This window comes from Natrix helvetica (assembly GCF_964273705.1).
Source record: "Natrix helvetica genome assembly, chromosome: 4".
NCBI lineage: Eukaryota > Metazoa > Chordata > Lepidosauria > Squamata > Natricidae > Natrix > Natrix helvetica.
In genome coordinates, this window is record NC_138550.1 from 12,344,503 (window position 1) to 12,358,628 (window position 14,126).

Here is a 14,126-nt window from a genome sequence, read left to right on the forward strand (position 1 = left end):
CCATCCATCCATCCATCCATCCATCCATCCATCCATCCATCTCTATCATCTACATATCATCCATCTACCTACCTACCTACCTACCTACATACCTATCTTCCATCCATCCATCGATCAATCTATGTATCTATCTACCTATCATCCATCTACCTACCTACCTACCTACATACCTATCTTCCATCCATCCATGCATCCATCTGTCTCTATCTGTCATCTACCTATCATCCATCCATCCATCCATCCATCCATCCATCCATCCATCCATCCATCCATCCATCTCTATCTATCATCTACCTATCATCCATCCATCTACCTACCTACCTACCTACCTACCTACCTACCTACCTACCTACCTACCTACCTACCTACCATCCATCCATCCACTATTATCTATCTATCTATCTATCTATCTATCTATCTATCTATCTATCTATCTATCATCTATCTATCTATCTATCTATCATCTATCTATCATATCTATCTATCATATCTATCATCTATCTATCTATCTATCTATCATCTATCTATCATCTATCTATCTATCATCTATCTATCTATCTATCTATCTAACTTTCTTTATCTATCTATCTATCATCTATCATCTATCTATCTATCATCTATCTATCATCTATCTATCATCTATCTATCTATCTATCTATCTATCTATCTATCTATCTATCTATCTATCATCTATCTATCTATCATCTATCTATCTATCATCTGTCTGTCTGTCTGTCTGTCTGTCTGTCTGTCTGTCTGTCTATCTATCATCTATCTATCTATCTATCTATCTATCTATCTATCTATCTATCTATCTATCTATCTATCTATCTATCATATATCTCCCTCCCTCCATCTCTCTATCTCTATCTCTAATCTTTCAGCTAGCGGTTTTTGGCCACTCTGGCCTGTTAGGAGCTACTGGGTGGAGGGAGAGGATAGTGGTAACGACGAGGATTAGAGGGCGCCAGCTTGGGGAACACCTTGGGTCAGCCACCTAGGTGGGCTTCGGGCGTTGCCAAGGCAACCTGTGCTCGCCCCCGCTCGCTCGAGGCGACTGGGTTCAGTTATCCTGTGACCCGGGACAAGGGCGCGTCCCTCTCAGCTCCGCCCAGCTTGGGCCACCGCTCTGTCGGGGGTGCGGTCAAAAACCACCATCGTCTTCCTCCTCCTCCTCCTCCGCCACTCCCCCTTCAGCAGCAGCAGCGGCGGCGGCGGCGGCAGCAACCGTGGGCTCCTATGGCAACCAGCCTGCGCGTGCCGCTCGCCTGGGCGCGGCTGGCCGGAGCAAGCCGGAGCAGCCGCCGAGGACGAGACATGCGAGCGTCGGCCGGGGAAGCGCCGGAGACCAAGGCGGGGGACTCCGGGAGCCGGATCTACGGCGAGAGCAATGACGGGGGGCAACCCTGTGAGTGGGGGGTGGGGTGGGGTGGGGTGGGGCTGGCGCGCGCGCGACCCGGGTGGAAGGTCTCCCTCCTGCCCGGCTGCGGAAGGGTCGGTCCGGTTGTAGCCCAGGAGCCTCCCCTCCACGCCTGGAGGAGCGAGGCTTTCTCTCTCCCAGGCTGCTTTTACCCACGGAATGAGATGATTTCCAGGGTTCTTGTGGGGTTTTTTGGGGGAGAGGAGGGATTCAGCCCCCAAAATTGGAAGTTAAGAGAGTGGAGAAGATTTTCAGGGGATATGGGGGGGTGGGTTGGGGGGATGAGGACTTCGGCCACCAAAATTGAAAATTAATGGAGTGGAGATCTTCAGTGGTTTTTTTTTGGGGGGGGAGATTGGGGTGGGGAGGACTTCAGCCCCAGAAATTGGAAGTTAATGGAGTGGAGAAAATCTTCAGGGGTTTTTTTTTGGGGGGGGTGAGGGTTGGGGGGGGTGAGGGGTGAAGCCCCTGCAATTGGAAGTTAATGGAATGGAGAAGATCTTCAGGGTTTTTTGAGGGGTGAGGGTTGGGGTGGGTGAGGGGTGAAGTCCCCCAAATTGGAAGTTAATGGAGTGGAGATCTTCAGGGTTTTTTTTGGGGGGGGGAGATTGGGGTGGTGAGGGTTGGGAGGGTGAGGGCTTCAGCCCCTGCAATTGGAAGTTAATGGAATGGAGAAGATCTTCAGGGGTTTTTGAGGGGTGAGGGTTGGGGGGGTGAGAGGTGAAGCCCCAGAAATTGGAAGTTAATGGAGTGGAGAAGATCTTCAGGGTTTTTTTGGGGGGGGTGAGGGTTGGGGGGTGAGGGTTGGGGGGGTGAGGGGTGAAGCCCCTGCAATTGGAAGTTAATGAAATGGAGAAGATCTTCAGGGTTTTTTGAGGGATGAGGGTTGGGGTGGGTGAGGGGTGAAGTCCCCCAAATTGGAAGTTAATGGAGTGGAGATCTTCAGGGTTTTTTTGGGGGGGGGGGGAGAGATTGGGGTGGTGAGGGTTGGGGGGGTGAGGGCTTCAGCCCCTGCAATTGGAAGTTAATGGAATGGAGAAGATCTTCAGGGGTTTTTGAGGGGTGAGGGTTGGGGGGGTGAGAGGTGAAGCCCCAGAAATTGGAAGTTAATGGAGTGGAGAAGATCTTCAGGGTTTTTTTGGGGGGGGTGAGGGTTGGGGGGTGAGGGTTGGGGGGGTGAGGGGTGAAGCCCCTGCAATTGGAAGTTAATGAAATGGAGAAGATCTTCAGGGTTTTTTGAGGGATGAGGGTTGGGGTGGGTGAGGGGTGAAGTCCCCCAAATTGGAAGTTAATGGAGTGGAGATCTTCAGGGTTTTTTTTGGGGGGGGGGGAGAGATTGGGGTGGTGAGGGTTGGGGGGGTGAGGGCTTCAGCCCCTGCAATTGGAAGTTAATGGAATGGAGAAGATCTTCAGGGTTTTTTGAGGGGTGAGGGTTGAGGGGGTGAGAGGTGAAGCCCCCCAAATTGGAAGTTAATGGAGTGGAGAAGATCAGGGGTTTTGGGGGATGGGTTGCGGGAGGTGGGTGGGTGGGCTTCAGAGGCAGCATTTGGGAATTTTCTCACTGCTTTGATCCATGGAGTGGAGAAATTCTCCAGGTTTTTTTTTTTTTTTTTGGCTGGGGGTGGGGAGGTAGGGCTTCAGCTTCAGCAGTTGGAAGTTAGTAGGTAATCCAGGCTGGGTGGAAATCAAATGTATTTATTTAGTTAGTTAGTTTGTACACCCGTGTACAAGAATAAGAATAAACGTGAATAAGAAGACATGAAATGGGGACAAATAAACGGGGACAGTAGGACAGGGACGGGAGGCATGCTGGTGCCCTTATGCACGCCTCTATTGAGGGAAGACTTCTCTGTGCGCTGAGGATGATGGGCTCTGGAAAAACCCCTGTTGGGAGGAGATAACTCCCAGATCGGTTTGCACAATTAAGGGATAGATGCAGTCTGCGGCGTTGGTGGTATGGGGGGAACCTACATCCCATCTTGCTATGGATCAGTTGCACCCTTGCACCCATCAGGGCTGTGGCTAGTGATTGGAGAATCTCCTCCTGCTTCCTTTCAAAGGGGACTGCTGGTGACATCATGGGCATGCCCCTGTCGTTGTCTTGGCAACAGCACAGAAGCAGTTTGCCCATTCACTTATACCTGGATGTGTTGTTTTTTTCAACTTCCCAACCAAATCCATAGCCCTCAGATTTCCCAATATTAAGATCTATTCTTCCAAGCTCTTGGAGGTCAGCCACGGTTACCAAAGAACTATGCATGATGTTAGGTTAAGGTTATATCATGAATCACATCTTATTTTTTATAAATAACGCAAGGTGGTGAAGATACACATGCTGCCCAGAGTCACCTTGTTGGGCAAGTGGGCGGCATGGTAAAATAAAACAGAATAGAATAAAGCTGGAAGGGACCTTGGAGGTCTTCCAGTCCAGCCCCCTGGTCAAGCAAGAGAACCTATACTGTACCTGTACATTTTGTATGGTTGTGGGTTTTTTTTGCCTAAATGTAGAACCTTACTTTTTTCACCCTATCATTTGCAAATTCCTCAGCTCATCCATTGAAATGGTCTTTTCTAAAACAGGGAAGAAGTTTGTGTATGTTGAACCACCAAGGAGAGTTAGGGAAGTCCTTGAGGAAGAGCTGTATTTCCAGAGGGATGAGTGCAGATTCAGACACCCTTCAGAAGGTAAGATTTGCAAAACAAGATAGCTGGAGGGGGGGGGGGGAGGCAGGATTCAAATTCGGAAATGCTTTCAATGGGAAGATTTCATACTTTTGTACTTTGGACCAGCGGTCACCCACTGGTGGTCCACAAGAAAAGTTTGGTGGTCCACATAAAAATTATTTGCATTTTTTATATTGCACTAAATCAGGGGTCCCCAAATTACGGCCCCTGGGTCAGATACATGCAATGAACGTTGTGTTGTTGCTGAGAGTCTCCCCATTCGGGGAGGGGGGCAGAAATTCCGACTTGGAGTCTGCTTCAGCCTCCCGGTGTGGGGTTTTGGGTGAAGGCCAAAAGGGAAGCGCCACTGGTGGCAAAGAGTTGGAGGGCCTTGTTCCAGTGGGACTGCCTCATGGCCTGGAACTGGCTGACCGTCTCAGCCCGCTGAGCCTCCAGGCGTCGGTACCTGCCCTTGCACACCCGTAGGTCTTTCCTCTGCTTGGAAAGCCTATGCTTGTAGTCCTCAGTGAGGTGCTTCTGCTGAGCCTCCTCCTCAGTCAGATCCAATTTGAACTGAGCCAGATCTTTTGCCAACTCTTTCTCACGGTGGCTTCTTAGCTCCAGCAACTGCTTCCTGTTGAGTCCCTAAGGAGCCTGGGCAGGCAGGAGAGGAGTGACTGGGAGGGGAGGGGCGAGTAGAGGCTGGAGAGGCGCCCCTTGACATGAGAGACAGTGAGTTGGCCACGCCTACCCAGTCACATGACCACCTAGCCACACCCACCCAGCTGGTCATTAGGCAGATCATATTAGCGGTCTGCTGGATTTAAAATTATGAATGTAGTGATCCCTAAGGTCCAAAATGTTGGTGACACTCCAATGTTTTTATTCCGAACATTGCTACAAAAAAAAATTAAAGCAATCGATCAACAGCTTGCCTTCAGAAGTTGTGGGTGCTCCAAAATTGGAAGTTTTTTAGGAAAACCTTTGTCTAAAATGGCATGCATGGGGTTTCCTGCCTGAGCAGGGGGTTGGACTAGAGGACCTCCAAGGTCCCTTCTAACTCGTTGTTGCTTTGTTGCTGCTGCTATTATGATTATGATTATTAAATAATGATTATGATTATTAAATAGTGACAGCAAAAAAAAAAAAACAGCTGCAAGCAAAACCACAGGTATTTAGTTAGCTCTTCAAAACCCTTTGGAATAATTTAGTTTTAATTCATTTCTGAAAGCCGTAGTACTATATATATATATATGACCTTCCTCCCATATTTAGTCATACCAGGGGTTGTAACACAAATACATATACATATACATATACATATACATATACATATACATATACATATACATATACATATACATATATATATATATATATATATATATATATATATGTATTTGTGTTATAACCCCTGGTATGACTAAATATGGGAGGAAGGTCACTACTCCCTCTTTCTGTCCTTAGGCTTATCACAAAGACCATGCAGGCAGAAAACCATATTTTGCCTTTTTATATTTGTGTTGTAATTGTACTGATAAATAAAATAAAGGGGGAACTAAATAAGGAAGAGAACCCGTGGCTTAGTGGTTAAGACTCCTGCCTAAGATATATACAGCCCGGGTTCTAATCCCAGTAAGGGTATGGCTAGCTGATGAGAGCTAATTAGCTCGAAATAGATCTATCCTAGTCTCCCTTTATTTTATTTATCAGTACAATTACAACACACACACACACACACACACACACACACACACACACACACACATATATACATACATACATACATACATACATACACATACATACACATACACACACACACACACACACACACACACACACACATATACACTGTGTTTCCCTGAAAATATGACATGTCCTGATAATACAGCCACGCTTGTTTGTTGTTTTGAGGTTGCCAGGTGGCTGCTCTCTTGTGAGCGGGCTCCCAAAGAGCCGGGCACAGCCTCATGGGTGAATGGCTGTGTTGCGCTGTCACAGCAGCACAACACAACAGCCATGAAGGGACATGTCCTCATAATACAGCCATGCCACATTTTTTGGGGGGGGAAATATAAGCCCCCCCGCATATAAGCCCCTGGACAACCCCCCCACCTCCAGCCAGACAGAGCGCTGCTCACCAACCTAGCAGTATCCCGAAGGTGCCAAGGCACGGCAGCCTGGGGAGAGGCAAAGGTGATCGTGTTGCTTGGCACATTCGGGATACCACTAGGTTCGTGAGCAGCGCTGTGCCCAGGTGAAAAGGGGAGTTGCCGGGCAGCTGCTCTCTTGAGAGCAGGCTCCCAAAGAGCCAGGCACAGCCTCATGGGCGAATGGCTGTGTTGCGCTGTCGCAGCAGCGCAACACAATAGCCATGAAGCGACCACGCTCACGAGCAGCCACCCGGCAAACCCCCTTTGCAGCCAGGCACAGCGCCATTCACTGACCTAGGGGTATCGCCAAGCCGCATGAGCGCCTGTTCGCCACCGCCTGGCTCCCGCAGCTTGGCGCCTTCCAAATGCCAGAGATTGGCGCTCTGCACGGCTGGAGAGGGGGGTTGCGCAAGCAGCTGTTCCACTCTCGCTCACCCACCTCCCAATGCATGGCCCAGCTCTCATTACGGAGCCAGGGCACCTCCGCCGCCGCTGCCATCCCAGCCTGGCTTTTTCCGCGGCTTCCAACACGAGTCTTTCGGCAGTGGCCGCTCTGGGCACACGCTCTATGGTTGTGGGCCAGCTACTTGCAGAGCGTACAACCATAGAGCATGCGCCCATGGCGGCCGCCCGGCAACCCCAAAACAACAAACCCTCCCCCCATAATAAAGCCCAAGCCATATTTTGTAGGTAAAAAGTAAACAAGACCCTGTTGTATTTTCGGGGAAACACGGTATATATAAGATCACATGGACAGTAGATTTGTTATTGTATTTGTGTAATCTGTTCTCTTGGGGTTGGAGCTGGTCTCTGCGGTAATAATTAATCCAAAGCAAGTCACAGTGAATTCAAGGCCCATAAAGTGTCTCTTAAATAGTCGTGAATATAACCCCACGGTCACATGATTGCATGCTGGACGCTTGGCAACCAGTCGTGTTCCGTGGTCATGTGACTGCCATTTGTAACTTTTTTGCCAGTTTCTAGCAAAAAAACTATTCAAATGAATGGATTTACATTTATTATAACCAGCACATTCGCTTAATCACTATCACGTTTGCAAAAAAGTTCATAAAATCATATCTGGTCATGTATGAGCCTCAGTTTACTACCATGACAACTTATAACTGGATTTCCTGTGGTCACAAATCAAGGACTACACGTATGCTGCCATGAACCACTTCCTGCCCCTGAGCAAATGAAATATTTATAGATCTTAATTGGTGCCTTTCAGCTTTTCCTTTTTGCCTACAGTTGTTCTGACCGAGGCTTCCCAAGAGCATGAAGCAAACTCCTGGTCCTGACAAAAACCCCTTTTTATTAATTCATTGTGAATTCTGCTCATTCACATCCAGCAAAGTCTTTCTAGGGAGGATTTACAGTCACAGACCTTATCTGGCTTGCAGAGCTGACAGGCCGATATCTGCAAAACTTGGCAAGGAGACTCGGAGAGTCACAAACCAATTAAGCGAACTAATTGTCTCCTTCAAACTCCACTCCCCTTTCGCTCCTCTTTTATTTCCTCTGGGAGGGACCATTCTTTGTCCACCTGTGGCCTTACTCCCAAGTTGACCCCTGTTCTTTAGCTGTTCCCTTCGTCTGGCAACTCTGCGCATGCGCACATTGGTAACAGGCTCCAGCTGTTCGTCTGCCTCACTGATGTCTGACTCTGAAGGCAGCTGATAATTGGCATACGGCCCTGGCCCCCTCTCTGCCTCTGACACAGAGCCCTCATCAGAGCCTTCCCCAGACTCCATGGGAAGGAGTGGCGCATGTTCCTCCCCAACTTCCTCACTGTCCGAATTTGCTGCCAGCTCCACTGGCTGATGGCAGGCCACAACAACAGTGTTCGAATAAGCTTCAAAGCAATCCATTTGTTTATAGCTCTGTAAACACACACACACCCCGCAAAAAAAAAGGCTAAAGTAAGATCATACAATTGTGATGTTCCACTAAGCGATTGCTTCGATTAAATCCCAGGTCGCGATTAATGCTCTTATGTTATATATGTATAATGTATTTCAAAATGTAACCTATTACTTATATTATATTATATATAAGTTACAAGTTACGTATTATATATAAGTTACAAGTTACGTTAATATAATACTTATATTATATATAAGTTACAAGTTACGTTTTGAAATATGTTGGCTCACTTCTTGAATGTCTACAAAATCGACTACATATTTCCATTATACGTGTACCACAGTATCACGCGCTCCTTTTATATACTTTTACTACTGTTATCCATCCACTCTATTCCAGACGCTAAATAAAGAAACAGAAGAGAGCTACCCTCTCTAAACTACATACATTTAAATAGCTACCAGATGGCAGCCAAGAGATAGGGGGAAAACCCTATTTCTCTATAACTAAAAATGTTTATAACATTACTTCTGGTTTTTGGCTTAATACATCTTTTCCCCCTGCAATGTCTACTTTGAATAGTTACCTGCAATTTTGAATCACAAAAGCAGCGTTCAGAAATTCCAGATACCAAAGGTAAGTTTTCCAATTTACAGTATATTCACAATGATGTTTTTTTTTTCCAGTTAGACCTGCAGCCAATATTCACAACTGGGTTTTACCTTGTATTACCAACCCAATGGACTACAGCTGTTTTAATAATTTTAATAATTCTGAATAAATTTTGAAGATGGATTACCTGGATCAGAAAGGCTGTTTAATCCACATTTCCCAGTTATATCACACAGATTCTTTTGAATGCCTTCTAAACAGAGGACGTAAAGCAGCCCTCGGATTCATGGCTAGTTTTAGATTGCCTTCTGTGGTCTGGAGATACATTTCCTTTTGATGGAGATCTTTTAGAAGTTTTAGTTCCTGATTACTAGAAGCCAGTTCATGTGTGAACTCTGCTAATGGAAGATTATTAGAGCCCACAGAAATATTGTCCTATAACAGTGATGGCGGAGCTTTTAGACATCGAGTGCCCAAACTGTGCGTGTGAATGCGCGTGCATGCCCAAATTGCAATGTGCATGTGCGCACATGTGCAGACATGCCCGTGGACATGCACAGCAGAGACCCAAAGATCTGCTGGCCGGCGGAAGGCAGGGCATCCCACACTGACAGCATGACAAGAAGTAGGATCTTTTTCTTTCGTGAGCTTCTATTTCATCGTTTGCAGGGAAACAAGCTCACAAAAGAAACGCCACAGAGATCTGACCTGGGGCGACGGCATGCATGCCAGCAGAGAAGGCTCTGTGTGCCACCCCTGGCATAGATTCGCCATCACAAAGATGTTAGGTCAATCCAGAGGTGGGCTACTCCCGGTTCGCCCCAGATCGGGCAAACCGGGAGTAGCGGTGGAGGGAGGCTCCGCCCACCCACCCGGAAGCTTCTGCGCACGTGAGCAAACCGGTAGTAAAAAAAATTGGAAACCCGCCACTGGGCCAATCATGATCGTATCGTCTATCTCCCCATTGATATTCAGAGTTGATGTACAGTAGCTGATCTGGCTGATCTATTAATTCAATGACCTTCAAGGTTGAGCTGAGATATGAACACTACTCTTCCCAATGTCTATTGAATTTCTCGGTTGTCTAGGTCATGGGGTCCCAAAGGTATTTCCTTTCAAAAGACAACCCAATTTTCTTTTCTTTTTTATAAAGATTTTTATTTTCAAAACAAACACAACACATAAAATCTTATTTTTTTGCATACTGTAGAACAGCGATGGCGAACCTATGACAGGCGTGCCACAGTCACATTCAGATTTCTCAGATTTGTGAAGGCAGTAACTTCATTTTTTTTTATTTACCAAAAATTCATGTTGTTGGGGCCCTAATAACTTACATTTCTGGTTGAGTAGGAATGTCTATGACAACTTAAGTGGATTTCCACCTTCCATTTAGGAAAAATTACTTGATTTCATTCCACTCATAGTGAAATTTATTTGTTTAAAACAGGACACAGAACTGCTCCACAAATATAATACTTATGAATCTCCATTTTGATACTTTCTCCTTTCTAGGATAGTCATTCTGAAAAACTGAATCTCCTTTGATGGAAGTCACAGAAGAAAAGCAAATCTATGGCTGTCACATTTATCTGAACATAGACAACTATATTTTAGTATTTATAAAGTTGCTTATAAAATAAATTTTGAAGCTACGCACCTGTCAACCAGTGTATCTAAGATGATCATCTATGACTTAGCTCACTACTAAATAATTCACTAATTTATAACAGCAACAAAAAGCCCCATCTCTCCAAATAGTTCTGAGTAAAGTTGAAGTTGATATTTTATATGTGTAAGGTCCTCAAAAGTTGTTAAACCACATTGGCAGCTTGAGCAAATGGAAAACAGACAAGTCTATCAGTAACTTTGAGCTCAATTCTCATGGTTCTGTTTCTTTTGTGTGGTTTTTGACGGGCCTCCATCGAGGCCAGCTTTGATCTGAGAACAACTGCGGTGCTTTTTCAAACACTGTTGATTGATTAAACTGTGCAGGGGTGATAAAGAAGGAATTGCTTTAGGCTATGGAGATAGGTAAATTCAATGGGTTTTTTTTTCCATGCTTTTTTTTTGCACCTCCAGGCTACTTGAGGCGAAAGGTTTCTGAGACAGCAATAGTCAATAGTACTGGTAGTGTTTTACCTACAATCATGTATTTAGCAACTCTTTGAAGTTACAACAGCACAGGTAAAAGTGACTTACGACTGGTCCTTCCACTTATGACCATTGCAGGTTCCCCAAGGTCATGTGATCAGATTTCAGGCCTGATCAAACTGCAGTGTTCCAAGTCATTTGATTGACATTTGCAACGTTCCTAGCTGGCTTTTAACAAGCAAAATCAATGGGGGAAGCCAGATTGGCTTAATGACCACGTCCTTCGCGTAACAACTGTATTAAGTCACTTAACAACTGTGAAGGAAAGTGTGTGTTTCGCTTAACAACTGCCTGGATTAGTCATGGAGATTCTGCTCCCCAATTGTGGTTGTAAGGCTATAAGGGATTGGAAGTCAGCATCTATTCCTCAAAGAGCATGGTCCCCATTGTATTTGTACGCCCATCTCCAAGACTATCTGGCTGAAATTCTAGAATTGGTTTACTTCTGCCTTATCCATCATTATAGCAGAATGAAAATTACCCCTTTTACTAGATCTCGGTTTTTGGTTCCATGTTAGAGGAATATTTAATTCCACTCCGGTCTGAGAATGGATAGTAGTCACAGGTTTCCCCTTGCTGGTGAGAAACTTCAGTAATATTCCAAAAATGTTTCAAGCATTCCATTAAAAGAATGGGGCTTTTTTTCACCATCACCTTTTTTTAAAAATATAGAAATGAAAGTTCTTCGAATCCTCTTTTTCGATCTGCTTGTAGAGAAAAATCTGCTAAGGAGGGAAATGGCATAGGGTTTCCTGCCTGAACAGGGGGTTGGACTAGAAGACCTCCAAGATCCCTCCCAACTTTGATATTCTGTTATTCTGAAAGGATGTCCTTGTCCAATTATGTTGGCAAGGGGAAATGGTGAACATGTGGACACTATTAAGGACCAAGATGAGTACAATTGACAAGCTGGAGAAGATAAAGTTCCAATTGCCATTTAATTGTTTTGTCGAGAAACATTATATTTTTGGTTATATTTTTTCCTTGTTCACTGTCTATATGATGCCCAAGATACATTTCTCTTTTGCAAGGTGTTCTTTCTTATATGAACATATTCCATTTGGAGTACTTTTAACTTCTTTTAGCATATATTATTTTAAAAACACACGTTTTTACATGGTTTATTTTTATGTTGGGTTTCACAATGCCCACTGCTTCCAAAGATTACTGACTCCTGAAAAGAGGCTTACTATTTTGGTGCACTGCATTTCCAGGGTAAGTTGTGAGAGACAGAACCTTCACAGTTCTTGCTTTCTCCGCTGGGGAGGGAGAGGACATCCTACTAAAAATCAGTAAAAAAAAGAATGTTGGATGTTTTGAAGTAAAATTAATGACATTGGGAGACTCGGTAATAAACTTCCGGTTGGCCTGTTGGGCCTGTTTTTTTCCCCTTCCCAGGCTGGGGAGGCTTTCCTGAAGCCTGGGGAGGTTGAAAAGGGCCTCCTCCGGCCCTCCGGAAGGCTGAAAACCAGCTGGCCAGTGCGCGCATGCGCCTTGGAGCTGAGAGCTGCCATGCCAGCAAATATGGCTCTGTGTGCCACCTGTGGCACATGTGCCAGAGGTTCGCCGTCATGGAGATAAGCCTTTCAAATCAATTCCCTCAAATTTCCTCTTGTTTCAATCCCTCCCAAATATGAAAATATTTCTGGTTGCCCCATCAATCTGAGATGGTGTATCTGAAGTGACAGACTTGGGGCGAAGATGAGAAAGGATAAAATCTCAGGCTTAGAACAACAGCCTTGCAGAAGAGGACGTTCAATCCCTAGAAAAAGGGATTTTTTTTACCTTTTTATTGTTTAAAAAAATACAAATAATACAAACATAGTAAATACAAAAAGAAAAGGGGGGGGGGAAACCCAAATATTGTAGTGTATCCCCACCCATCCCACCCCTGGAGACCTTTTTTTTTTACTCTTATATTTCTTCATCTGTAACAACTAAAAGATATACAATGTACTCCAATTGTGCCCTTATCCTCTCCAAAATAACATATATTCTTGAGTAGATTTATTCCCTTTGCCTTCCACCAACACTGATTTTATAAAATCCCCCCATATTTCACTATAATTATTTGCTTTAATCATCCCTTTTTTAATTTAATGTCTGTTGTTAATTTATCATTTGTTTGCAAACTCATTTCTTTGAATATCCATTTCATCCCCAATATTTAGCCATCACTAATCTACCTGCCATTATCAAATTTACAATCAATTCCTTTTTTGTTTTATTTATATCCCGTTTTTCTACCAGCAACAGTAAAGCAATCCTGGGTGACATATCTAAATTTACATTCAACAAGCGCTCTAATTTCACTTAACACCATGTCCCATATTTTTTGTGCCCTATCACAATCCCACCCATCAAAGGGCGATGTCCTTCAATTGAAAGCACTTTACAAAAGACAGATGGAAAAACATATCACTTTTATTATTGTATTTACAAATTTGTGATGGCTGTCCCATTTCAAATAAATTCATTTGGGAGAATGGAACTAATTTGTCTTTTTGGGTAAACACAGCAGCAAAATCAACTGTGGTTTTTAAAAATATATTTCCCACGTCTGTTACCTGTCTGTAGAAAAAACCAGAATCTCTCCTAAGTCTATCCCTGTTTTAAGTATGAGTTAATTTTTTTCTTTTGAATATATCTTACATCTGTTACTACTAGTTTTATAGCTTCAATTCACTTTTATTTCATTTATTCATAATATTTATCTCACAACTGTGTTGTTTTTAACTGTCCCAGAGTAGGCAGGCATGTTGTATTTATTGTTATCTTTGTAAATTAAGTTTATAATTTTGTATGTATTTTGATGTGTCTTGAAATATAATAACTTAGAAACTGTTTTGTAGGTGGAGGAACAATTATCCTAAAAGGGCAAGCAGACAGACACACACACACACAGACACAAAACAAAACAAATAGTAAATAATCTTTTATTTCTTCATGATTGCTTCACCACACATTCTTTGGTCCTCATATTACAACAAAAGAGATTTTGTTTCCATCTTATAGTGTGATACAGGATTTGCCAACAATTAATGCTTATAAATGGAAAGAATTGGCAGCAACAATTGCTAAAACACCAACAAAACATTCCACTGAAACTCAAATTCTGTGGCAAGTACTGAAATATGTCAAAATACAAACTTTCGTTATTTCTTTCATATGATTGTATGCTACACCCCTTTCTATTATTAAAAATATTGAAGCAGGGTACAATAAGTGAATGTAAATAATGGATTGTAAATAAA

The 14,126-nt window shown here is 43.9% G+C and overlaps 1 protein-coding gene across 1 annotated transcript; it reads left to right on the forward strand.

Moving 5' to 3' along the window:
• The first annotated feature begins 1,149 nt into the window (after window positions 1-1,149).
• Window positions 1,150-12,716, forward strand: LOC309390946 (uncharacterized protein C11orf97 homolog). Its single transcript, XM_081950885.1, has 4 exons — window positions 1,150-1,408; window positions 4,001-4,105; window positions 8,689-8,742; window positions 10,234-12,716. The coding sequence occupies exons 1-4, from the start codon at window positions 1,240-1,242 to the stop codon at window positions 10,236-10,238; spliced, it is 333 nt and encodes a 110-aa protein (XP_081807011.1). The 5' UTR covers window positions 1,150-1,239; the 3' UTR covers window positions 10,239-12,716.
• Window positions 12,717-14,126: the final 1,410 nt, after the last annotated feature.